Source organism: Epinephelus fuscoguttatus, linkage group LG13, assembly GCF_011397635.1.
Source record: "Epinephelus fuscoguttatus linkage group LG13, E.fuscoguttatus.final_Chr_v1".
NCBI classification, from domain to species: Eukaryota; Metazoa; Chordata; class Actinopteri; order Perciformes; family Serranidae; genus Epinephelus; species Epinephelus fuscoguttatus.
Genome location: NC_064764.1, coordinates 16,662,251 through 16,688,830, shown reverse-complemented (window position 1 = coordinate 16,688,830; position 26,580 = coordinate 16,662,251). Strand labels below are relative to the sequence as shown.

The 26,580-nt window shown below is 39.9% G+C and overlaps 1 protein-coding gene across 1 annotated transcript; it reads right to left on the bottom strand.

Moving 5' to 3' along the window:
* Positions 1–2,047: 2,047 nt before the first annotated feature.
* On the bottom strand, positions 2,048–23,093 carry LOC125899456 (coiled-coil domain-containing protein 138-like). The gene is made up of 15 exons (XM_049593821.1): positions 22,908–23,093; positions 22,319–22,358; positions 21,246–21,360; positions 21,063–21,163; positions 20,641–20,804; positions 20,184–20,324; positions 19,227–19,346; positions 18,443–18,520; positions 18,128–18,247; positions 17,301–17,453; positions 17,027–17,143; positions 13,997–14,210; positions 10,196–10,369; positions 6,419–6,557; positions 2,048–3,601 (listed from the first exon to the last, which is right to left on the bottom strand). The coding sequence occupies exons 1-15, from the start codon at positions 22,989–22,991 to the stop codon at positions 3,475–3,477; spliced, it is 1,887 nt and encodes a 628-aa protein (XP_049449778.1). The 5' UTR covers positions 22,992–23,093; the 3' UTR covers positions 2,048–3,474.
* Between the last annotated feature and the right edge of the window lie 3,487 nt (positions 23,094–26,580).

Sequence of the window (26,580 nt, the reverse complement as noted above, 5' to 3'; positions counted from 1 at the left end):
ATGATATAATCTCCTCTGCTTGCGGCTGTTGACAGTTGGGTGAAGTAGTGAAAATGTAAGCAAGAAAAGAATTTGAGGTAGGCTAAGACTTAAATCAGGGGGATTTGCTCAGTAGGTTGGGTAGGAGGGGAATTTCCCCCTTCTGGTTTCTACAACTATGCTCTGGCAATTTAATTTCATCCCCAGAGGAGATTAAAATTTACTACTTATTTGTAACAGTGCAATAATTTTTACAAGGGCTCTAAAAAAGTCATTTTGTACATTAGCAGAACTTTTAACATTGTCCTTGCATGTGCTCTGGTGCCTGCCACGTAATAACACAAGTGGTTAGAAGCCAAAGTCATTTGGGGAAATAACATATAATATATCATTAACTGGGCTAAACTATAAGTTACAGCTCACTGCTGAAACTTTCCCACAGCTCAGAATATAGAATGTATGATACAGAGACTTCCAAAGAGATCAACATTAATAATGTTTTAAAAAGTAAATACAGTGAATATGCTGGAGTGGTTCAGCTTGTTGTTCATAATGCTGTAAATTCGTCTTATTTTCAAAACTGGTGTTGTTTGACTATGCACTATTTTTTCTTTTAAATTCAAATCCAATATCGCCACATTCTCCTTTGCCAACAATGGAACTACTCTAACAGTTATGGCTTGGTGCAGATGCAGTTTACAAGTGTCTGCAGACACTCCAGGAATTGGTTCAACTCAAATATCTAAAGCAGGTCTCATTTATTTTGGCAGAACATTTCATTTCAAACACATTTGTTCTCGAATGTTTTCCCGAGTGGGTGGTTTAAAGCCTCCAGGTTGACCGTCACACTGATGGCTCAAGTGAAAAAAACAAAAACATTTTCATTGATCTGATTTAGTGCTGAATCTACCGTACTACACTAACTAATCAAAAACATAATTGGCAGATGAAGTGATCATGATAGTTGGTTGCAGCCCTAAATCAAACATAATAATGAAGTCTAAGTGTACAGGTTTCCTTCACATTTCCACTAATGAATTTTCAAATCTATTACATAACGTTTCTGTTACATTTCACCCCATTTACATGACTTTATTTAGTTTAAAATAGATAGGCCTACATAACGATTATAGGGCGCAATAGTCAGGCTCTTACTGCAGTGTGCTTTGCCCTGGGGGCATTGTAGCATTAAATATAATGAAATGCCTTTGTGTTTACACGAACAGTTGACACATTGTGGTCATGTTATTTGGCCTGGCTACAGCAGGCATGAAATTTGTGCAGAATTGCACTCTGTTGAGCAGCCTTTTGGTTGTCTTAATGCTTTTTCCATTAGCATGGCTGACCAGAGCCAATTCCCAAATGTTATCGACATGGAACATTTTGATGCAGAGCCTCCATTCAGCACAGCGATGAGCCGCCTCTCTTAAGCCATGTATTATATTTTTTGTTTGAAAGCCAGACATTATCAAACCCGCACTCCCCAGACATTTGTGGAGAAGTAACTTAGCTTGCTCGTTTGACATTCCTGCTGCCAACAAGTTGCATACGCAAGATTTGAACCTACTAACATATTAATTTAGGAACATTACAAAGAACATATTGAGTAATCAGACATATTTTGGATTTTTTATGAGCATGTTTAAAATAACAAACTGAAACAATGTATATTCATAACTTTTCCAAAACATTCTGTTTTCCAGGATTTTCATGACCATGGGAACCCTGGATAAAGTTAGGATGAACGCATACCTATGTGAACCCTGAGTTAAATGTTACAAACTTTAATCTGGAGGTGCGTTTGATTCACCTAGCAACTCCCTGCAAAAATGGAATGCACAGGGTGTTCAGCCATGTTAAGTAAGATTCCAAAACCACACATAGGGAGCAAAAATGCCCACTTCAAAGTTAACTGTGGAGGAAGAACTAAACACAGGTTCATCTGTTTGCCAGAAATTGACAAGTAGGATTACCCAAGTAGTACCCAAGTAGTCATACGAGGAACAACAGCATGTCTCCCTAGAGATATCAGAGTATTTAATGAATAGATTATCTGAGCGTTGTTGTTTTCAGGTAACTTAAAACGTCTATTACAGTACTTACAGACATGTAAACTCTTTTGTAAATCTTGAAAACTAATCAAATCACATTTAGTCACAAGTTACATACATTTCAACAAAATAAGGTATCCATTTTTGTTTCAACATATATTCCAATATTTTATTTCAGTGTTTTAAAATTTTCATGGTAGAAGCAAGAGGTATGTGAGATGTCTATGTTACTAGGATAATACATGGAGGAAGTGATGTCTGCATTGGTGACACTGCAGGGTGTTCCAAATGGAAGAATTTTGTCAAGGAAGTTCCCATAACCAACCTTCCCTGAACGGGGAGCATGGTGTAGGGAATGCTGTGTACACAGTATAACAAAACACAGACAGCTTTGTCTTCTTGTTCTGTCAGTCTCTAAAGATGTCCTTTCTTATTTGAAATCAAGTTGCTTTTGCTTATAATATTCACAGATGATGCCTCTCAAGGGGCTCATCCTGTTATCCGTAAATTTGTCCAAATCATGTGTAGACTCATCAATTCGATTTTTGGGCCTCGTAGAGAAGTATACTATATTCTACATTCTACGACAAATATGTAATCCACGGTCATAATATCTCGCAAATCTTTCATCCAATTCTTTTTCTTGACTTCTCTAACCCTGATCAGAACATCGTTTCACACAACAACTAACATGCAGTTAATTCAGGACTTCGGAGACTGCGAGAGTCTTAAAAAACTGGATGCACAACTTTCAAATTCAGACCAGCACTCCCCGGTACATTTTAAATATCAGCTGTAATTGTTCCAGTCCGTCCAATCTCCTCCATCAACCAACACTACCAGTGTGTCCCATACTGAGACCATTACTCCCATCAACCCACCCATGCTCTGCAACAAACAAATAAGACGAGTTTATGCAAAACATATGATCTCAGCATTTCATATGCAGTCCAATCTTAATGTCCTTCAGTTCTTTTTGTTTATTGTCATTAAAAGCTTCACAGTCACAGCCTCTCTTCCTTCACGCACATCAGACACCCATTAAGGTCACTGGCAAGCATGACACTCGTTTTCATCGCAGAAAGAACAGAAGACAAGACATCAGATTAGCATTGTGAAACATAAAAACAGATGGGTCGCAAAGTGCAAAACATACACAACACTAAAAAAAAAAAACACTTCTGACAGATAAAAGAAATTCAAAAACACATTGCTGTATAAATAAATAAAGAATGTGCGTCTGCATATGTTATTTTGAGGTAGAGCCGCATGGAGCCTTGAAGTACCAAACATGGTTATTACAGTTTGAGCACACATGAAAGACAAAGCAATGTTCTGAAGTACTAAAACATAAGGCAAGTCATCTTTATTGTAACGGGAAAGTCGGAATTTTTAAAGAGGCCTTTAATCGAGTATGAGGAAGTGAAACACGTGAGAGTGTGTGTTATGTAAGGTTGTGGAGGATGGACCTGAGGTTAAGGCAGAGGAAGGTGTGCGTGTGGTTGGCTTTGTGATAAAGTTCTTGTATTTGAAGGTGGAGGGAGGACAGTTCAAACAGACGACGGTTCTTCCTGGACAAAATCAAAGACATAAACAACAAGTCATCAGTCCACAGACATTCAAAGAAACAAAGTCACATGAGTCAGTCACAGTCCAGCACTACACCAGTGTACCATAGCCGTATAACTGGTAATTTTTAGCCAGGTTTACACTACTTGACTGAGCAGACCAAAAAGGAAGTCGAAAAGTTGGACCTGACAAATAAAATTCTGATGTATTTAAAAAACACTCAGTGACCAGTTGACTAGTTTTGTAAATACGCACTCGACCTGTTGAGTCTAGGAAATACACACAACTAAACTTCTCCAGATGTGGAGGCCCTGGATGAAAAATCAGAGATCACCAAAAGTTACCAGGATTTATTGTCTGGGAAACATATGTGTCTGTACAGAATTCTGTGCCGATCCATCACATAGTTGTTGAGATATTAAAGTCTGGACCAAAGAAGCTGACTGACCATTCAACAAATACAAGATTGCCACAGTCAAGAAATAACTTTATTTAGGCCTCATAGGTATACCATGCATACCATGATATTGTACGTTACTGTCTGTAAACAGTATCACCAAAGTTTTGAAATGAGCTTGGTATGCCTTGCTGTATGTGCGATTTTTTTTTGACTGCTGTGTCCGTGATTATCTTTGCTTCTTCTTGGATGTTTGCTGCTTACTTTCAGGCACCTGGTTGCTAAATCTTAATAGTCCTAACCTCACCTGTGCATTGTGATCAGGATCATCCTGAACTTAGCAAAATAAGAAGAAAATCGTAAAATACAGGCAGAGGGCAGAGTCTCTGCAGATAAATACACCGTCACAAACATCTAGCAGTTAATAAGGGATGACTGAGAGAGATATAAGTCTATATGTTGTTTCTTGGGGGGAAAATCCTACATAATATCCTTTTAAATGAGCTGTATATGACATTCAGAGTATTGACTTAACAACAAACAACTATTTGCTCTGTGAAGATACACTGAAGTAATTGAGTCCTGAGCAGCGAATGAAGTTAAAGCACTTGAGTTAGCACGGTTAGCTGCTAGCTGCCGGTTGAGAACCGTGTGGAGGCTATCCCACCCAACACTTTAAAGGCACTATGTGTAACGATTTCATTTGTTCTTTGAGACAAACAAATTTTGCAGTCCAAAGTGTGTCCTTGCACATGTGTATTTACCTCCATCAGCGTATCTAAGTATGTCCATAAGCTCTGAAATTCTCATTTACATATACACTGTGTCTCATCATGTACGTGCGCCATCTTGAAAATACAGGTACGTACAGGGACATACTTGAGAAATACGGAATCGCCTTTCGCATTTTCACTTGTCGGTTTCCGGTTTCCGCCTGCAGGTAGAGTGACGAAAAGCAGCAGCAAGCAGGCTAGTCACAAGTGCCGGTGCATTTGAAAAAAGGCAAAAAGGCAACGTGACCGGCGATTTCAATAAATAAGGGTCAACATCGGGGTAGGCTTTCCCAGGTGGAGAGAGCTGCTGAGGGAGAATCACAGCTAACAGTGGCTAACAGCTGTTAGCGACCAGCGCCGCTAACAGCTGTTTGCCACTGTTTAGTCTGAGTGGGTGGAAGTTCGCTGCAGAGATCAGCCTCAACACGTCCTTTACTAACTTTTGCGGTGTTTGCTCTTGCGGGGATGTAGCCATTTTTCTGTCATGGTTCATGGTTCCTGTAGGCGATATTTTTGTGGGCGTGTTACAGCAAAACCTGTTTCCCCCCGGCAATATTTTTGCAAGCGCACCGTTGCTGTGGCACCGCCCAGAACGATTGTGATTGGTTGAGAGAAGTACAAGCAGCCGGGGCATTTTTTTCTCCGATCTCAAAGTGAGAGTCGGCCCAGCCAGACCTTTCTTTTCTTGAGAAAGGTCTGGTGAGCGAGACTAGCCGCTGTTAGTGACGCAGTGTTGCGAGGAGAGGGATGAGGTGTGTGAGGTTGAGCCACTTGTCAGTTATCAAACGACAAGACGTGATTGGTTTGTTTCGATTTACACCCGCCCCAACAGTCATACATTGTAAACACAGCCAGCATGGTGAGGAGAGGGTTTGTCAACTCGTGTCGCGTGTGTCTGTGTAGGAGCCTGAATGAATACTCCATGATGTATCAGATGACATGGTTTCATCAAAGTTATCATAGCTTTTTGGTACACAGCAGCTACCGTTGTTGCAATATGCGTTTGAAACAGTGAGGCGCTAGAGTGTGCTCCGTTTGAATGCAATTCACGATCTCAACACTAGATGGGAGAAATTCCTACACAGTGCCCGTTTAAAACATAGATACGCTCAGAATGTTGCATACAGCTCCTTTAAGATGATCTGCAACCCAAACTGTGGCTACAATTGACTTAACAGTCCTGTGGTTCTCCAAGCTAGGAGTTGGGACAATCCCAAGGGGCAACAAGATCAATCTGAGGGGCCACACGATGATCAACAGTATAGGATATAAGAAAAAAAAAAGTCATGCTACACAAAGTAGCTTTTATGATTTCAGATTTCCTCTGATCTTTGTTTATTTGTTTCTCTTCCTAGTTTTTCGGAGTCACGAGCCATAAAGGTTGGGAACCACTGTAATAGTCCAAATGGCAATACATATCCTTGGTAAAAGGAATATATATCGTTTGAAGTTTATTACTGAGTTCACATCTGCACCCAGGTTGAGTATTTGTCAGATAAAGATCAGTCTGTGCAGACACATAAAAGAAATGATAAGAGTGCATATAGTTGCATATGTCCGAGCCTGCAGGTATTTACTACTCAAGATCAGAGACAAGTTAATCCTTGTTCAGTTTACGATATTATCAGTATGGATATTAGTGTGTCTACCTGATTGTGGAGAGCTTCTGTAGAAGGATGGAGAGCTTCTCCAGCGACGGCAGCTCAAGACGAGGGTTTTTAAGAAGCTGGGAGACTGTTCGGAAAAACTCCTCGCAGCTACACGCCTCCAGGAAGGGATTTAAGTAGCCTACAAGCACACAGACACAAGCAGAGCAAAGAAAAAGAAGGATACTATCAAAACAATTTCTCTAATGAACAACACATTTTTATTCAATGTTAGAACTTCTGAGAGGATGAAAATTATTAACTTCAGATTTGCATAGAAATTAAATCATGGCTACACAAACAAACCATGAAAACACTTTGACAATCAAACTGACAGGGACACAGATGGTGGTCTGAGAGACTCTAATGAGTGTATTTGGAAGAGCTTCCACATTGTCACTGTTAACTCTGACCTTCCCTTTATCAAACCCTAACCTCTCACACACGCAGGGAGATGAAACAGAGGAAGTACAACAGCATCAAACCACACAGATGGAAGCTGCGCATACTTTGAATTAATAAAAGCAAATGTGGACCTCATGTCGTCCTAAAATTAGTCAATTCCTAGCAAACAAGCATTTGTTTCTGCTAAAGTCACATTCCTGCTCCTTTCAAAACTAACTCTCCACCGTCTTCAACCACGCACAAGGGTGAGGGAATACAATCTGAGTCACAGAGAGACTTTTCTGGCTGGTACAGAGGTTCTGCTGGCATCAAATCACAGCAGAGGATTGGACGGGAAAGAACAGGATCAGTGTCAGATAAGAAAGGACAAGACGGGTGGAATACAAGATAATACAAGAAGGATTAAGCAGGAGAGGGTAGTTTGGTCAGTCTTTTTCCAGCAACAGCATCACCTCACCTCAAGGTTATAAAACTACTATATATTATACATGGTGCTGACATGACCATGAACTATGATGCATTTTTCTTGCTCATTTTACATCTTTCACACTAAAACTTCCCAACTAGTGAATATTCTGTGTAATGTCTGCTGATGGGGGCTGGACAATATGGCTGGCCTCTAAAGTATCTGTCTATAGCTGAACATATTGTGTGAGGTAGTAAAAGGTGTAAGGCTGCAATGCAATGTTTATTTTGTTAAGATTAATCTGTCCTTCTTTGATTCATTTACTGACCACTTAGATCATAGAAAGCCAAAAACAGTGCTTATCATATGGTGAAATTGCCAAGAGATAAGTTTTGAATTTGCCTGTTTTGTCCGACCAACAGTACACAACTTGAAGATATTTACGTTGACATAAAACAGAGGAAAACAGCATATCGTCAAATTAGAGGGTGAAACCAGAATTATTTTTTTTTTCACTTAGTTTAAAGATCATCAAATTGTTGGGTAATTTTCTGTCAATTTCAGAACTAAACAGATGACGCAAAACTGAAGTTATATTTACATTTAATGGATCATAATCATGCTAATTTATAAGCACCAAAAAACAGTGCTGTACAGATAGCTGTGGGTGATTGCAATGTGTGGATTATGACGTTGTGTGTTGATAGTTTTTTACTGTGTATGTCAGATCATGACCTCACTGCAAACCAGTTTCTCTCTAGGATATTAAAATTAGTCAATTAAAAAATTCTCAAACAGAATCTTAACTTCAACAATTACTGATTTTCTGACCATTGCTAATTGATCCATTTTTCAAAACCTTCCAAACCTAAACAAGAATCATTTGAAAACTCCTACCTACCATAATGTTGTTGTTAGTAAGACCAGAGGATTAACAAAAGTTCACAGCACTTCTGCCCACACTGCCTGGTCTGCTGATGGATTGTTATCAGGGTTGGACATCAACTATTTTGTCCACCTGCCACTGTGGTCAGTGGATCCCAAAATCTACCAACCACTCAATAGAATACCATTGTTTTTTTTAAGCTGGCGAGCGAAGCAAATCTAGCAGCCACTTGCATATTTTACCAACATTTGCCTCGTGGCTGGTGCTTATTTCCAGCCCTGACCATTATCCCTTTAATGTGTGCTACATTCTACACATATGTGGTTATGGGAATACAGACCCACGCTCACACATAAAGACATTTTCCTTATGGCGGGACACATCAAATAGCAAAAAACAGGGGTGAAAAGTTCTTGTCTAAAGTAGTGTAACCAGGTCAGGGAGGGCGTTTTTAGCTGCAACACTATGAAAACATATAACAACAAACACCTCTCTACTGTGGCGAGCATGGGAAGAACACAAACACACACACCAAGTAGGTTCATATGTGGCCATGGAAGATAAATATACTGCATGAAGCAGTGTTGCAGCAAGTGTACCCACTGTTTACCAGATGTCAAAGCTGGTAAAACAATGTCACCGCATGTGTTTGTGTATTTGGGTGGCCAACTATATTTTGCGACCCATAAATGTGCTATTAACAAGATGCGTACGTGACTGAGCTTAAAACAAGTAGTCAAGTTGTCGCAGTATGGCAACAAACTTCCTGTATGTGCAAGGTTGTGTGTGTATGTCTGTTTTGTGACCTTTTTGACTTTATTGGCAACCTTAAGGTGCAAACCTTTCTCTCCCTTCCTTACCCCTGTCCTGTCTCTCCTCATTAATGCTTGTAAAACACAATAATTAGCTGGACTTACAGTCCCACTGAAACACACAACTGTATGTTTACACACGCACAGAGCTCCAGCCCCAGTCACCTCCAGCATATGGTTCCGCTGCGTATTACTGTAGCATACAAAAATCTTAAATGATACGACTCATAACCTGAACTGGCCCCTCCATGAAAACACACTGCAGCTGTTCTCTCCTCCTCATGCATCTCTGTCAAGTCTTTTGTCTTTCCATAAAAGATCCAGGAGGTGGTGGAGGTCCATGGTTTTATAACAACTTCTAAATCTTTTGCCTGACCAGTGCTTATGATTGATGTGAGCTCAGACAAACTGTTACTTTTCACATGTGGTTTTTATGTGAGGACAATATGTACGGATACTGCAGGAGGAGCTGGTATAAATCAAAGTAAATAGTGATAGTAAAGACAGTCTATAAATCTGGGCTAGAAGAGCTTTTGAGGCCACGTCAAGCACAAGGTATTTCTCAGGCAAAGTGAATTTTAAAAGTGATTCTCGAATTCACCAGTTAGATACTGGGCAGGCTAGAAATTTTACTCTACATACATTATAAATAAGTACAGTACTGTACAGAGTGTGGCAGTGGTGATGACAGAAATATGTCATTAAGTTTGCAGTACTGTTTCTTTGACAGCCACAGCTGATCACGCTCGTCCCTGAACCCTCTCTAGCAAGGGGGGAAAACTGTGTTGCATCTCTTTCTTGTCGTTTCTTCAGACAACTTTGCTTTCCACAACATCCTCCAAGATAAATGTGTCTTTATCAGCATGCTTGGGTCCACAGTGTACTGAGAGTCTGATAAGTAGACTACAGGGGAGCTATATTTGTTGTATACCAAAACATGGACATTTCTGTCTCCTTTTAACACACACATAATTATCCTTCCAGGAAACATTTTTCTGCAATTTCACACCTCATTTATATGACAAAAAAGTATCAGATTACGATGAATACAAGCTGGCAGACTGTGTCATTATCAAAAATACACTAAAAACACACATTTTGCTGAATATTACAACTGAAGTTAAATACTAAATAGATGCACATTATATGGTTTCTCCATGTAAAGACTGTTTGGACTGGTGTGGAATTTGGGGAAGGAATTAAATAAGAAAGCCCATCACGCTTGGTTGATGATGGGTTCTACACTATCGTCATCTAGCACGTTTACTTACGAGACTGTTCAGTTAGCTGCATCAGGATGTCTACAGGTGTGCGCAGACCTCCACGTCCAGCCCGAAGCATCCACAGCAGCACACACACTCCTCCAGAGTGGATGAAAAGGTCTCGGCTCTCCTCAGACATCAGCTCGGTGTGGAGACTGTCCAGAGACTGGGCCAGCACATCAGCTGCAGACAGGACAAAGAAAGGCATACACATACAGAGATACTTCAGTTGTGTTTTAAACTGAGTGTTTGTCATTTCAGTCTTGAAACAGTCCATGAATGAGCTAAGTCAAAAATGCTTGGTTAAGAATACAAGCAGTAATTCTGTAATTTGTATTAGAAACAACTCTAGAGAAAAATCTAGGGCTGTAGCTGACATTTACTTTCATTGTCGATTAATCTGTCAATTTCTTTGTCATCTTATCAATTAATTGCTGGGTCTATGAAACATAAAAAACTGTTATAAAACACCCATTAGAGAGTATTGTAGAGCACACGGTTGTATCGTCAAATGTCTTGTTTTGTCTGACCACTGGTCCAAAAACCCCAAAAATTCAATTTACTATAATAATTGAACCTCCCAAAAAAGGAGAATTCAAATTGTCAAGTACCCAAATCCACCAAATGTTTGAAAAAACTTGATAGATAGATAAATAATTGATTATCAGAACAGTTGTGGATTAATTATCTTTCGATTGACTAATCTATTATTGAACTAATCACTGCAGCTTCAATCTCATCTCTTGTCTTCCATCTACCCTTTCCCCATCTTATCCTCACTACCCAAGCTTTCCTTTCTTTCTCATCCTCCACCACTGTACTCTACTTTGGCCTTTATGTCTGCCATTCTTCTCCAGTCACTTTTGTAGTCCAGACCCCATTTTCCCTGACAAATTCAAACATATGATTTGTGATTGCCTCAAATAGTTCTGAGAATATCTGAAGTTCTGCGAAAATGCTTTTCAAATGTCCCAAAGTGCTGGATTTATGCAACCTGATGTGGGATAAAAGCTTTTGTTTTTATTCTGGGCTGAGTTTAGTTAGCTGAGTCTCAGAATGGTACCTATTATGTGTAAGATCCCAGCAAATATGCAGGGGGGAAGAAACCTCTCCATTATACTCAATCTGGTTTCACGTCAATCCAGAGGAGGAGGAGGGAAAGAAAGCCTGGTGTGCAGATTGACAGAAAAGAGTCTAAATAGAGACATACTGATGGAGCCCTCAAGCACTATGAGCAGATGGAAGGTCAGTTCAGAGGAGAGTATCATGAAATATGTCAGGATGTGTACGCTGCACCAGTTGAGTGCCCGAGGATTTATAGCGTGGAAGGATAGGGAGCAAAATTTGGATGTAGCAAAAGTTTCTGTGCCTTTTCAAATATTTGTATCACATTAAGACTAACAGCCTAAAGCCACGCTAGCGGCTCTGTCAATCAGTAACTTTATTTGTCCCCAGTGGGGCAATTAGGCTAATCTTCTTTTTTAAGAAAACCAAACTGTAACTGTAACTGTAAACTGTAGAACAGACATAAGCAGTTGTCCGAAGATTATTTGAGACAGATGGGAGAGTGCAGATAGCTGATTATAAGCCAAATCATTGGAGAGATTTAACCCGATGATAATGCTTGATGAAACGTCAGAGGATCACCAAGGTTACTACAATTCTGGAGAATTCTGGTCTGGAGAATATGAATGTCTGCCACAGATTCACAGACATCTATTCAAATTTTACCAAAACTCTTACTGAGCCTTCCAAAAGTAGTCAAGACTGTACACTGAAAATCAAATCAAAGTTTTTAGTGCCAACCTCTTGTTGGCACTAAAAGAAATGTCAGGTGATCACAAAAGTCATTAGCTATAATCCTGGGGACCATGTGTGCATGCATGTAAAAAACTGAATGGCAATCCATTCAATAGCTGCTGAAATATTTCAGTCTGGGCTACAGTGGTGGACTGACTGACAGTATCCTCCCATGTGACAAAGCACTAATGTGGCTAGAAAACCTGTGTATGCCGTGATAAGCTGATCCGATTAACAATGGTCAAATCTTCCCTGGCCAGCAGTGTTTCATCAAATGTAATAGATGGAATAAACAAACAGAACGGTGCCATAAAGTACGTCTGAGATTTGGTCACCTCGGTTTTGCACTCAAATTGAAACTTGTATTAGCAGTGATGTGGAAATTTAATTGAAGTGTGAAGGAAGAAGTAAAGACAGCATGCCAATCGTGTGTGAGAACACCACACTCAGTTACATGTTTAACATCCGGCTGTTTCTGTGGAATCACACCCACACAGGTCAGGTGCTGGCACATTGAGAAGTGATGAGTTACAGCAGATGTAGCATCCAGGTTTTCTTCTAACTACAGTGAGTACCTTAACTTTTTCAAATTCTGCTTTAAGATTAATCAGATTATTATTACAGAACATGCGTTAAGTGTAATCTAAATAAAACATGAATCATAAAAAGAACTTTCCACTCCAAGTTTCATCATTATCCACAATAACTTTCCGTTATCTTTTTCCTTACTTGGCTTAGTGTGGGAGTGGGAAATGGTCTTTTAAATTTATTCATATGCAATTGCATATGTAAGATCGAAACTGAAACTGTCACTACACCTACATAGTAGTACATAAAAAAAAATAATGTACCTCTGCCTCCCCGTAGCGCTTCTAATACCATTTGCAGAAATCTAAGTTTCTCACACAGCTGTCAATCATGTCAATCACTGCTTGTGAACTGCTGTAAAACTGTCAAAATTGGTGGCGCTGATCAAACATGAATCAAGATTCTACTACTGCCTATTTAAGACCTCAGATATTTTTAGAAACATATTTAAGTGAACTGTTTGGCTGTCAAATGAGAAAGTTTGTGGCCCGGCCGCTACGTTGAAAACAGTAAAGTGAAAGCCAAGCTCTGCCCACTAGCCAGAGCAAATTTTCTCATATTACAGCTCAACAGTACACTAAAATATGCTTCTGAAAATATCTCAGGTGTGAAATAGGCAATGCAGTGTCAGAATCTTGATTCATATTTGATCAGCACCGGCTAGTTTGACCGCAGATCATGAGCAGGTTCGTGACTGGCATACTGACAGCTGCGTTAGAGGCCCTTGGGCTCTCTTGGTTCTTCTGCTTCAGGCACAGTACATTTTTCACAGACTCTGTTTCATGTGCTACTGTGAGGAAATAGTGACAGTTTCAACAAATATGACAACAGTTAATTTTCACAAAAGTTGTTAACTGTAGCTTTAATGTCTGTGGTGCTAGTGGTAGGCAAATTAAATGAGTTCTGTAGTTTCTCCACATGGGAGACAGAACAGGCCACCTTGAGAAATTCAGATCTCATCTTTGCAGCTCTCATGGTGGTGAAATTCACTTTGTATAGTAAATAATAGGGAGGAGTAATAAATGAATAGAACAAATATATCAATAATGTACCAGTGTGGAATCAACAAAGGTTAACAGCTTTCTATTTTGATCGCTGATAAACAGTTTATGTGAAAAGCAAAAATCATTTGCTGGTTCCTGTTTCTCAATTCTATATTTCATCTTTGGGTTTTGGACTGTTGTTCGGACTAACAAGCAATTTAAGGATGTCACCTTCGCATCTGGGAAATTGAAATTTTACAGACCCAACACTCTTATTGATTAATCATATAAATCATCAACACATTTATCAATAATAAAAATAATCACAGCCATACCTAATTCATCATTCTAACCCTACTATTCTACTTTATGTCTGTAATGTACTTTCCGTGCTTTATTCAAATATAATAGAGTGTAAATGTGCGTCCCGTATTATTACCTTGTGTGACAGTGCGGAGGATGATGAGGGCAGAGAGGATGCGTGTGTGAGGACAGGGGCTGCGGTAAAGAGGCCAGCTCCTGCAGGGTCCACCAGCAGCCCCACTGCCAGACTTGGGCAGGTCTGGATCTTCAGACTGTGGCACCATTACCTGGCCTGGAGGCTTTGATACTTCCTCTCCTATCCGCCGCAGAGTAGCAGATAGTGCTACATGCTGTGCAGACACACACAAACACACATGGTCACTGCACAGAATATAGGACTGTGCCTGCACTCAGTTACTTTTGTTATATAAAATAGGAATGATATGCCTACAATGATCTTCATTAAACGCCAGAGTAGAAAATACAAGCTCAGCCTAACAGGGAGCCGGCAGGCATCTTCTCTGACTTCCCCAAATAACTAAAGGAGCCAATAAATCAGTAAACTTCTACAATCCAAGATTTATGTATTTCCAAAGCAGCAAGGAGTTTGCGGTTTTCAAAGTCACTACATCCCTTTCTCTCTACCTATGTCTGCCTCTACCTCAAGTCTCCATCAGCTCCATAGGGACCTTTATCTCCCTTCTTTCATTTATTTATTGTGGCCCAACAGTGGTTGGTTGTTGTCTTACAAGTGAACACATATTGCAGCAATAAAGGAGCATGTGATTCCAGTTGGACATCAAGCATGTCATTGAGCAGATATGACATGGCCTGACAAACAATCATTTGGAGGGGGAGCTCCCTGCAGCAAGACTGGAGAGGAGGACTAAAGCTTGGAAGTCTGAGATTGTGGGTTGAGAAGTGGGGGGCAGGGAGTCAAGGCTGGAAGCTCACAGTCAGGACTGGGAGGGCTGGAGAATGAGTCAGCTAAAGGTGGCCTTTAAAATGAGATAAGCCTACACAGTGGGGTTGGACAGTGGATCAAAACTGTCCTATCATCCGTTACCCCTTCAACCAGAAACAGCTGATACACAGTATTTGTCATGTGGGGCTCTCGAGGGGCTCAGGGCCCTTATCAAAGCTGCAGAGACAGGGACAGCCTTTTTCTAACATCTAGACTCTGTTCAACACACAGAGACAGGCAGGGGACTTCAGATAACCACGCTTCTCATCTGAACACAAGATGGAACTCGACAGGACCTCCAAACATTAAAGCCCGTCGTGCTGTGAGGGGAGATGTAGCGATAAAGTGGATATCCCCTGCTTGAAGTGGATGTGTACCTCTCTGATGTGTAGCTACAGTATGTCTTGAGGGAAAACTCTGTGTCGTGTTTCTGGTTTCTGCTGCAATGATGTTGTCAAAGTGACCCAGCAGCTTTCTGAAGAATAACACTCATCTCTTGCAAGGCCAAACACTAATAACCGAGGAAGGTGCAGGCCACAGCATTAACAGCACTGTGTGAATGTAAGCTTACTCCTCTGTGTTGCTGCTTTTTGACAGCTCAAATAATCCGTTACAAAAGAAGGTGGATGCTGCTGGAAGGAGCAGATACCCAAAAGACTTTTTTTTTCCAGGAACAAAATGGCTTTCTTTTCGATTGAAGCTCCCTCTGGCAGCCATGTGTGGGATCAGAAGTTTTCGGACAATAGCTGATCACATTTTAAAAGGCAGCCATAAAAAAGCTTCTGACTCTTTTTTTCAAATTTCGACTGAAAAATAGCATTAAAAAGCAGCATATCTCCCTGTTTCTGTGTTCAGGTAGTGCTTATTATCTAGCTACTCTTCTGTCACTGTCTTCACTATATCTCTTTTCAGCATTTTGGCTAGCTGAATCAGAATAGTGATGAGCTTTGCCGCCATTTTGCCAAAGTGACCACAGACAAAACAGCAGGTCAAGTGACATCATGTGGCTGACAAGTGACCTTTTAGCATAAAGTCAAAACAAAAGAAATGTCTGTCAAGCTAACAATAAATTTTCCTGAATGTTCCTGCTCTTTGAAAAATCTGTAAAACCTCAAAACAATGAAGCTAATAACCCACATACCCACATGTCCCAGGGCTATATCTTAACTTTTTTCACCACTGCCCCAAAATACAATTTAAACCATAGGCAATTAAAGTTTCGCAACTGTTCCGATTATAAAATGACTGTTTCTTTACTATGAAATTCTTTCCATAATTAAAAGTGATGCAAGGCATCAATAAAACATCATAGAAATGATTACAAATTACCTCATATTTTATAATAACATTTGTTAGATATACATAGTCACTGACTTATTTATATCACATTCTTGGGCGAGAGGCGGGGTACACCCTGGACAGGTCGCCAGACTATCACAGGGCTGAAACATAGAGAAAGACAAACATTCACACTCACATTCACACCTACGAACAATTTAGAGTCACCAATTAACCTGCATGTCTTTGGACTGTGGGAGGAAGCTGGAGTACCTTGAGAAAACCCACACTGACACGGGGAAAACATGCAAACTCCACACAGAGGGGCTCCCCCACCCCGGGGTTCGAATCAGGAACCCTCTTGCTGTGAGGTGACAACACTAACCACTGCACCGCCATACTGTGTATGCACCTTTAAATCATAAATCAACTGTTTTTTTTTTAAACTTCATACTTGTAAACCTTGTGTTATGAGTGAGCATGTGTGTATGTGTATGTTCAAGAGCGACAAAGTGCATGGTTGGGGATTGTTTCCGTCTCTTTCACAGTACATTTTGCTCGTTAGGCTGCTGGTGATACCAAAAAGTGTAATGTCCAACCACTGCTTCGGGAGCCATTCTTACTGCCTGAAATTTGCGACAGCTACACTGCTTTCAGATGTCACTGTTGTGGTTCATACTCTTGAATTGTGTACTCATTCGCAATTCTTCACTGCAAACTTCCTCAATGATTACTGTAATAGTTTAATCACAGTTGTTGTTTTTTTTTTTTAAGGCTAAGTCTACCTTCTGTCCCTCGAATGTCCCAAAATATATTTTTTATTGTCCCTGATCATTTCCATCCCCGGGACAGTGGAAGTTAGAGCTCTACCTTTTATTGCTATTGTAGTCATATTAGTGCTTTTGCTGCTACAGCCCAGTTTACCTGTGTATTGCTGTCTATGTGTCTCAAAGCCCAATGGATGAGGCGAAGAACGTTGAGGAGGAGGTCAGGTTCTGACGAAGGAGTGTGATGAAGCTGATCTGCTAGTAACGGCAGCACCTAAAGTACAAAAGATAACTTATGACTTTGATTGCAATACAAAATTGTTAATGAGTCTTTATCTAATGCTCTTTTGTAACCAGGAAAGCAAAATAAGCATAAAAAAATAAAAAGACCAAATTCGAAGACCACAGTGAAGCTAGAGTGAACATGCCACCTTAAGGCATCTCTCGTTGAGTACGACCTCTGGCGGCAGACACTGGCCAACACTTTTCCCTTCGTTTCCTGCTACCGATGAGAACGTCTGGCCATCAAGCACCCAGTCTAGAAGGAGGGCCAGGAGCTTTGGTGGGGAGGGACTGGAGCTGCCCTGAAGGACGGAGGGTGAAAATATAAAGGGTTAAATTACTGTTATCATCTATCAGATACACATCTTGCTCTAGATTCTGTAATATGTCCTGCATATGTCCCACAGTGAGTGCCTAAGTGACAAGATCTAAAGAAACGTGACTAGAAGTTATAACTGTGTAACTTTTTGAAGTTCAGCCTTGGGACATAAAGGTATATTCTTAAAAGTGTGAATACAACATCAAGACTGTGATTTCACTGGGGAGCCTAAAGGTGTTAATCAAACTATGGAAAAAGTATGGTAATGAAATCAAGGTTTGGTTCAGTCAATGTTCTCTGAATAAAGCAGCAAAAATATCATCTTCTAAATGGCAAATGCAGCCGTATCCACTGAGCTCAGAGTTTAATTGATAATACATCTTCATCAACAACAGTGATGATTACAAAATCACACACTACGATTTATCATTTCAGCTGAGTGTGGTTTGTTGAGGATCGGGGTACTGTTTCAGCTTGGATGTGTGTAAATGAGAATGTGTCTAACCACTCTTAATGATATGCATAATGTTTTCTCAATAAACACTGACAAGAAATAAAATGACGCCGCCTTAATTAGAACAAATCCTACTGATTGGCAGGATATTCAGCTGTCCCACACACACACACATTCACACACTCACACAGTTGTTGAACTACCTTGTTGCTGGGTTTTCCTGAGGCAGAAGTTTTCTCCATTTTGGATGGTTTTACACACTCTGTGCTCTTTAGACTCACTTTTTGAAGGCCTCTTGATGCTAAACTGAGTTCATATTTCCTCTGTAAAAAGACAAATAATATTAATAATCAAATATTATAGACACAATAGAGGGAAAAGACATTAAAAAAAGAGTTCAGATCGTCATGATACACTAAAGACTGTCAAACTGAACTTTAGAACTTGAAGTGCTTTGAACAGCAAACTGCCGTGACACTAGTTATAAAACATGAAGCAACGACCATCTGTGCTATTACCTGTAGGTTCTCAAGTCGAGCCTGCACCCTCTTGGATTGGCTCTCCAACTTTTTATTCTGTTCACTGACCTCATTCAGCTGTTGATTTAAAAAACATGAATGTCAATCTACTATGCAAGACAGCTGTCTAGAAGAAACATTCCCTCAATTGTCTCATTCCTTGCATATAAATCAGCCCATTTTAAAAAACATTTTTGAAGCAAGGAGGGCTTCATTCAAAAGCTACAAAAACACCCAACAGACACTAATACCATGAAAACAATGCAGATTGAATGATTTTACATCACTGTTGTATTATTCAACATCCAGGTGGGTTATGTCACAGCGCCCTCCTGTGGTCCAAGGCACTAACTGTTTGGTATGAGTCCGTTACTCCTCCACCCATAATGAAGTAAAGGTTTAATCATTTTTGGTCACTTTATTTTTAAAGAAAGAATATTCCAGTCAAACAAAGGCTGGTTCTTGGCACACTGAGCTGATAACAGGATTGGTGTCTGTAGACTCCACGTTGGATATTACTCTCAGAGTAAAACATAAAGCACTTAGTGTTCAGCCCTACAGATCATAAATCCCATACATTTAAACACAATGATACAATAAAGACTTGTAAATCATACTAAGCTTTCAATCTGATGAAATGAATACAGTGAATACAGTGAATACACCACAACATTTCAGCCCTTGAGTTTATATATCTTTAGAATGTTGAAGGACTTGATCAAACCTTGAAAATACCAACAAAATGCAGACAGACAATCATGGTTTGAATGTGGTCACTTCTAACCTGTTTCTTCATGTTGTCATTCAGCTCCTTGATGGTGTCAAAGCTGGACTTGAGCCTCCTGTTCTCCTTGCTTTTCTCTTGAACAAGATCCTGCAGCTGGCTCACCTCCTCCTGGTGTTTCTGATGACACATACAGTGCACATCATCAATGCTTTATAACACTTTAATGATACACTATACTGACTCAAGCTTGCTATCATAGTTCTACAATAGTCAGTCCATTGTTGGCTAGTCTGATTATTTGATTTGGACAGCATCATGGGATACAACTCACGGGATCAGGCCAAATTATTATATTTTATGACAGTGTATTTCCTTAAAACATGGCTGGGGTTCAGTTAAACTACCTTTAAGTGTCTAAACACTAGAGCATATGCACATACATTAGTTTACACCTATTATCCTACACTTAAAATTAAGATTTACATTATGTCTGGAGGAAAGGTATGATTTGAAAGGTTATGATAAAGGACGACAGACCACAGTTACTTCCTGAAAAGAGACAAGTGGTATGGTGGAAGGAGAAGAAATGGGGTGTGATACAGAAATACACAATACAATACATCCCTTGTGTTTAAAGTGACTGGATGGAGTCACTGAGTGCTTTTCATTATGCTAAGGTATTGCCTCACCTCCCTCCCCCACGACTCAGCTCCTTCCAGCAAGGATGTGAAAAAAAGATGTGAGGACAGAGCGGCTAAAGGTGCCACATAAAGAGTCCTTGGTCAATTCAGTTACAGTGCCATGGTTAACTTGAAAAAAAGACTTCAGTGTAGGATACACCTGTGTTTTCTCACTCTAAGCTACTCCACAAGCCTGCTTTCTCCTTGAGATGCATTTAAGGGATGGAAAATCCTCCGTGGTGGTGGAGGGGGAACAATGTCTGGATCACAGGAGGAGGAAGGGTGCAGGAAAGTACAAGTTAACAGAATGAAAAGCACTCAGTGTATATCTGACCTCCTCTACAGCTAGTATGCGAGTGTGTAGCATCTCCTCCAGCCCGGCCAGCCTCCCAACAGCCTCCTCCTGCTGCTGCTTCAGCCTCCTCTCTCGTTCCTGCAGCTCCCTCTCCCACTGCTGCTGGCTTTGTCGCTCTGCCTGTATACACACATGAACATTAATCTTACCAGACTTTACAATGCAATATTCCATCTCTAATCCAAACTAATCTTTCACTGTGAAACTCAAAACTGATCTTCACAGTCACAAAATACAAGCATAGGAAAATGCCAACACAAATACACAGGCACCCTTGTATCACATTCTCTGCTTTTCAATTGGTGTGTCATGCTATACACACATCTGTACGTAAAAACAAACAAAGAAACTGACACCTAATCACTTTCTCTGTTTTATATTTTTCCCAATCTGGATTTACTGATAAACTGTCATTACAATGGTTCTGCTTTCTCACTTTTAGTTGTTCGTAGATGGTCATCATCTCCTGGTACACCTTTGCTAGTACTAAGGAGGAGGAACGGCAGGAGTCAGGGAGTTGGTGAGCTCTCCGCAACTCCCCATCTGTCTCAGTTTCCTGGGACCCGGGGCTACCATCCAGACAGGAAGGCAAGGTCACATCTAGATAAAGACAGGTACAATAGAGGTAAGCCCAAGACTAGCTCATGATCTACCTATAACAAAATCTGTTAGGAAAGGTCAAAAATTTTAGCAACGACAGGAAACTACGAAAATCGTTTGCAAGAACTCCGGTGAAATGCAAAGACTTCTCACTATTATCTATTTTATGATTTGAGTTTGCTATAAAGCTGGTCAGTTCTTCAACTCCGATAGCACAAACACTGGTGACTGGTGTCTTGCTCTGACACATGCACACACCTGTTTCTGTTAACAGCACCTGGGAATCCTGAAGTGTTGCAGCTGTAGAGTCCCCACTCAGGTCCTCATTACTGCCATGCAGACCACGATCACAGCCAAACCTGAGAAAAGACAGCAACACATCTTGATTAAGGCATAACACTTAAACATGAAGAAGCAGAATAGTAATCTCATTGGACTTACTGGTCAGGATGGTTGGACACTGCCTTGAAGAGCTCATGTAAAGCTTTGCTGTAGCCTTTCAACTCTTTTCTTGGCTGTTTGGATCTGTTGGCCAAAATGAGCCTATGTACTGCTCCTAAACATTGAACATAAAGACATGTGGCATGTTAGGTCAAGGTAAGTCATTTTTTTCATGTCAAGGATCATCAATTAGCCCACATGTAGTGTTAGACCAGGGGTATGCACCCTGTGGCAGTGGAGCCACATGCTGCTCTTTCGCCCCTCTCAAGTGGTTCCTTGTGGCTTTGGCGAAATAGTTGTATACTGCTATTTTAACATTTCAACTTTCATTTTTCACTGTCGATTCTTACATTCTCAATTGTAAAAATGTGTAGCCTAGACACAGAAGAAAAAATGTTTTTACATTTCATCAACTAAATGTGTGTCATAAAGCTATCACCTTTTCCTTTAAATTTTGCCAAACCTCAAAAGCAATGTCTTGCCTTGAATCTCCCAAGCTAAACTAGCTATGGATTCCAGATTTAAAACAAAGTCTTGGAGGACAATACAGACTTCAACAGTGAGTGGACATATTTGTTTGCTTTAACTGCTGACTCTGCAAAGTTAAAGTACCAAACAATCATAAACAGCCAACTGCAGAGTAGCCATCTTGTGGTAAACATATTCATAAATGCTCATTTAGACCTTTTAGTAATGTTGATAGGCAGAATTTAGACTTACTGTTACCTTCAGTATAAGGTTCAAATATGTTTTGTGGGTCTAGGCAGATTATTTGAGAGCTTTTTCAGCTAAAAATGGCTCTTTCGATAAATGTTGCTGATCCCTTGGTTAGACCAAACCCTGTCTGTGTCTGTGCACAGTTTTAACTTGCATTACACCATAGAGGAATGTAAGGAAGAGGGTGCACCCATAATCAATAGTTACTTTTCACACCTCACCTCACATCTCATCACTTCTGTATTTCTAAAGCAGTTAATTAAATAAGTGTGTATAATGTTAGAGACTTGCTAAATCCCAGCCAGGAACCCCTGGTTATCTGAGCATAATGGAGGCCCTGTGTGAAGTGCACTTACCATCACTGGTACCTGAGGCAATGTCTTCTGACGGTGTTAACTAGGAATCAGGACATAGACATATTTTAGAGCAAAGAAGCAGCGACTTAACATTTCTATCATGTTCTGCATGAGGACGTCACAACTATGTTCAATTATCTGTCAGGTAATGATGACTCTTCTGTCAAAACCATAGCTGGTAGAGCACACATTTAACTTGTAAAGGTTTGTTATGGCTCATTATATAGTTAGGCGAGTATTCATTATTAATGACAAGTTAGTTAATTTAGCTAACGTTCACGAAGTGTTTCTTTAAGAAGGTTGATCTGACACCTTGTAAAGTGAGGTTACAACACATATCCTTTAGGTTTAATAGAGTTTTTCATTTAACGTCAGTAGCGATACAAAAGTCGCTACTCGACGTTAGGTTGACTATGGAAGTAAAGTGTGCGTTAAACAAGGTTTGCATTGACACAACTGGACCACTGACAGAAGACTGGACATGCTAGCTAACTCGAACTGCTTCAAAAGGATAGCACCGTTACCATGAAGTTATCAAACAAGCTGAGTGAGTGTGTGACAATACTTCAAGTTGTCGTTAAACTCAAACCTGTTTCGTCCTCTGTAAATATTTCTGCTTGAGCCTCTCGACTGTATGGGCCACGTCGTCTTTGTCTTTAAACTGCGGGTCCATATCTACTATAGCGACACTATCAACAACTGTAGGCTTCGCTCTGCTTCTGTACCTACCGTGAGCGTCAAGAGCAACAAAATAAAGTCTTCCGGTTAAGATTTGCAAACTTAAAAGCATTTTATGAAGGTGGATAGGGTTGTTTGCTATTTGACGTACATTATTTTGAAATCTCAATTATTATACTTCCGGTATCGCTCTACTTAACTACGTATATTGACTTAACGCTTGTTGGCTGAGAAAACTGGAAGCACAACACAATCCAAATTTGGCGGATGAATGATCATGTGGAGATGAAGCCTTTTCTTCCCCGTGAGGTAGCGCCCTCCAGCGGGGGAGGACAGCACCGCATAGTTGGTTACAAATAAAACTTTACAAAGGATCCTAAACCTATTTTAATAGTCTTTAATGCACATAATAGGCTGATTGAATATAATGTAGATTGGAACAAAAATGAAAATGACTGCAATATGTGATATTTAGTACTTGGCAGGCTGTAGATATAAACGAATTATAACATAAACTGTTGTTCGTAGGTATTACTTTCTTCATTTTTTTAAATTGAAATGTGATATAGCCTACATTTTGTAGTTTGTATTTTGTTTCCATTATCTCAACAATATTCTGAATGACCTACTGTAAGATCATGTCCATATCCATATGGTGTTTTCTTATGGTAATGCCAACAAAGCCCTTTGACTTAAGTAAATTTTAATCAGTATACCCCAAATAATTTGGCTCCAACATGAAAATGTAAAACTTTTTTGATCTTAAATTTTTTTCCAACTTAAGTTTGGTTTGAAATTTGTGTTCTTCTAAAAAAAAATAAAGTTAAGAATGTATATACGCACTAATTTTCTAGCATAGGGTGTTAGTATTATCTATTCCAACATCTGTTGTTTCCTTTGTTGTACTGGTGACGTGTATTATATTTGTGCCCTCTGATTAGAGGTGATATCTCTTATGTCTGAGTATATCAATGTTCCCAGTGCGCCCAAAGCATGCTTACTGGGCCTGATATTGGACATTAACATTGGAGTCACTGTCTAGCATTTATGGACATTGGGTTGCTTAACTACTAAAAGACTAATTCCTCTAAACTGGAAGGAGTGTAAATCAGCCTGATTCACAAGGGACTCTTGGCTGAAGGGATACCTGGACTTGCTAAACATGGAACAGACGGCCTGCCTGTTAGATGACTAAGCACCTGAAAGACCACTGGGACACTGTCTGTACGCTTTTAAAACAGTTGCCTCCAGTTTAAAGGGCCTGTATACAACTGATGTATGAAATCCAATGTATGTTATATCACATCTCAAACGTCACCCTTGCACCGCCCTCACCTCCACTCCCATCTTCTATATTTTTTCTTCTTCTTTCTTTTCTCTTTTGGTTTGTATTGTTTTGTTTTTCTTTTTCATTCTGATGTTCTTTTTTCATTTGGTTTTTTTTAATCTGATTTCCGTTGTTAAATGTATGTTAATTCTAAAGGAAAACAACAACAACAACAACAATAAAACTGTTAATAAAAAAGGGCATGTACAATATTTGTAGAAAAAAATGAGGAGCCATGCTCATTTTTTTTAGATAAAAAAAGGCAAGTTTTTCATTTGTTAGGGAAAAAAAGTGTTGGTCTGAGTTTTATAAATGAACACATTTCATCCAGTTTCAGTTTTGGATGTCCTGAGGCAAACTACTTTTTTTCTAAAGCTAATGGTAATGGTAGTGGTAATGGGAGAGGGCCCCGTCCAGCCACACTGTAATTACACTGATAAGCCAGAGAGTGTCAGTGCCTCATCAGACAACATGATCAGGCTCTCACTGAGTCTGCTTTGCTGGCTTGTTTCTGTGCGGCTGATCACACCACCACTCAAAGCTGGTGTTAAAACCTGCCAACAGCTGGAGTCAGTCCACTGGATTTTAGCAGTTCAATGATAATCACATACAAGGTATTTATTAATTACATAAATATTCAATGATACTTCAACCACAAGTCTGGTCCAAATGTTTTTGTTTTCTGTAAAGACACTTGACCTGATTTATTAAATATTTTGTCAAACACCATAACAGAAGTATAGTATTAGTGGTATTGAAGGGCATAATTATGCTTTAAATTCACCATAAAGTACAATAATGTAATCCTTAACAGGTTTGTAAAAACTAAGGACATAACAGGACCCTTGCACTGCTGAAAATACAGCAATACTTTTGAATAACAAAAACAAAATCCAGCCATTCCTCAGTAATAAGATTAGAATACTTATAACACTACAGAACCACAAACTCACTGCCAGCTCATTTATCAGCAATACCGACACATCCTGAAGAGCTACAGGGATAAAATAAGGATATTAAAGTGATTCTCTGTTAAGGATATCCACAGATTAACCTCGCTGCTCCCCGAGTCCCTCTCTTGCCCACAGCGTAGCATTTAGCCATTATGTTTGGCAAGCAGTGCCAAGTTTGCTCTTGACTTGAACAGTCTACAACTAGGCTTTAAGATTAATGCCCTCTTTCGCTGTTTGGCTAATTAGCAGCCACTTCCATTAATACACATTCTCATAATTCAATCACTTTGTCCCTGCAGGCCCTCGCCAACGCTGAGAGAAATTAGCCGACAAGCATACTAACACTGATCTTCATTAGAGAGCTATTTGCTTTGTCCACTTTATATGGAAATTACTGTTCTGTTATGTTAATTGGTCATAGAAGTTCCTCATTCAGGGCTTCGCTGTCCACTTGTGCCAAGAGGAAACACTGTTGGACCATCAGCAGTGCATTTTGTGTGTGTGTGTGTGTGTGTGTAGGTTAGATGATGATCACGTCAGAGGTTAGGTTAAGGGTTAAATTCAAGGTTAAAGGCCATGCAGTCAATATTAAATACTCACTAGTGCAGTGATACACTCTTGCTTCTGTGTATGTGTAAGGGTGTAATATCTGTAGCTCTGCACGCTACTGTAGCCTTTGTGATCTGTATCCTGTTGCTCTGCAACCGCATACTGTAACTAAAACAGCACTCAGGGACAGAGGCAGCATGCAGAGATATAAAGAGCAGACATGGCATTCTCTGAATCTAAAATGCAGCCATGTCTGCGTTTTACCACTTTGTAATTTGACAAAAGCAATCCACAGATAATGATGAGATAATTGGGGTTGATTGTGACTGAACAGTGGGACATTCATATCAAGTGTAATTCTTCTCTTTATTGTAGCAGAGTTTATAGACCCCCATTTTTAGCATGCAGCTCAAATTAATTATTGTGTTTGTCTGTGTACTGTACGTGTGTGTGTGAGTGTGTGTGTGTGTGTACGCATACAGTGCAGACAGTCTAAAGGGATGTGGCCAGCAGTTATCGTCTGCACCTTCTGTTTCCTGACAAACATCACAAACACACGAGCCAGCCCAGGGGACACAAAGTAGACAAAAGCAATCAAGTTGTATCATTGAATTAACAACATATTGCTACGTTGTATTGCAAAAGCAATTATCCCCTGTCTCATGACACAAAGCCATGCGCACACACACGCAAGCGCTCGCGCACTCAATTAAAGTGGCAATGGCAGCGCTCTGCTGTGAAAATGATTGCATTTC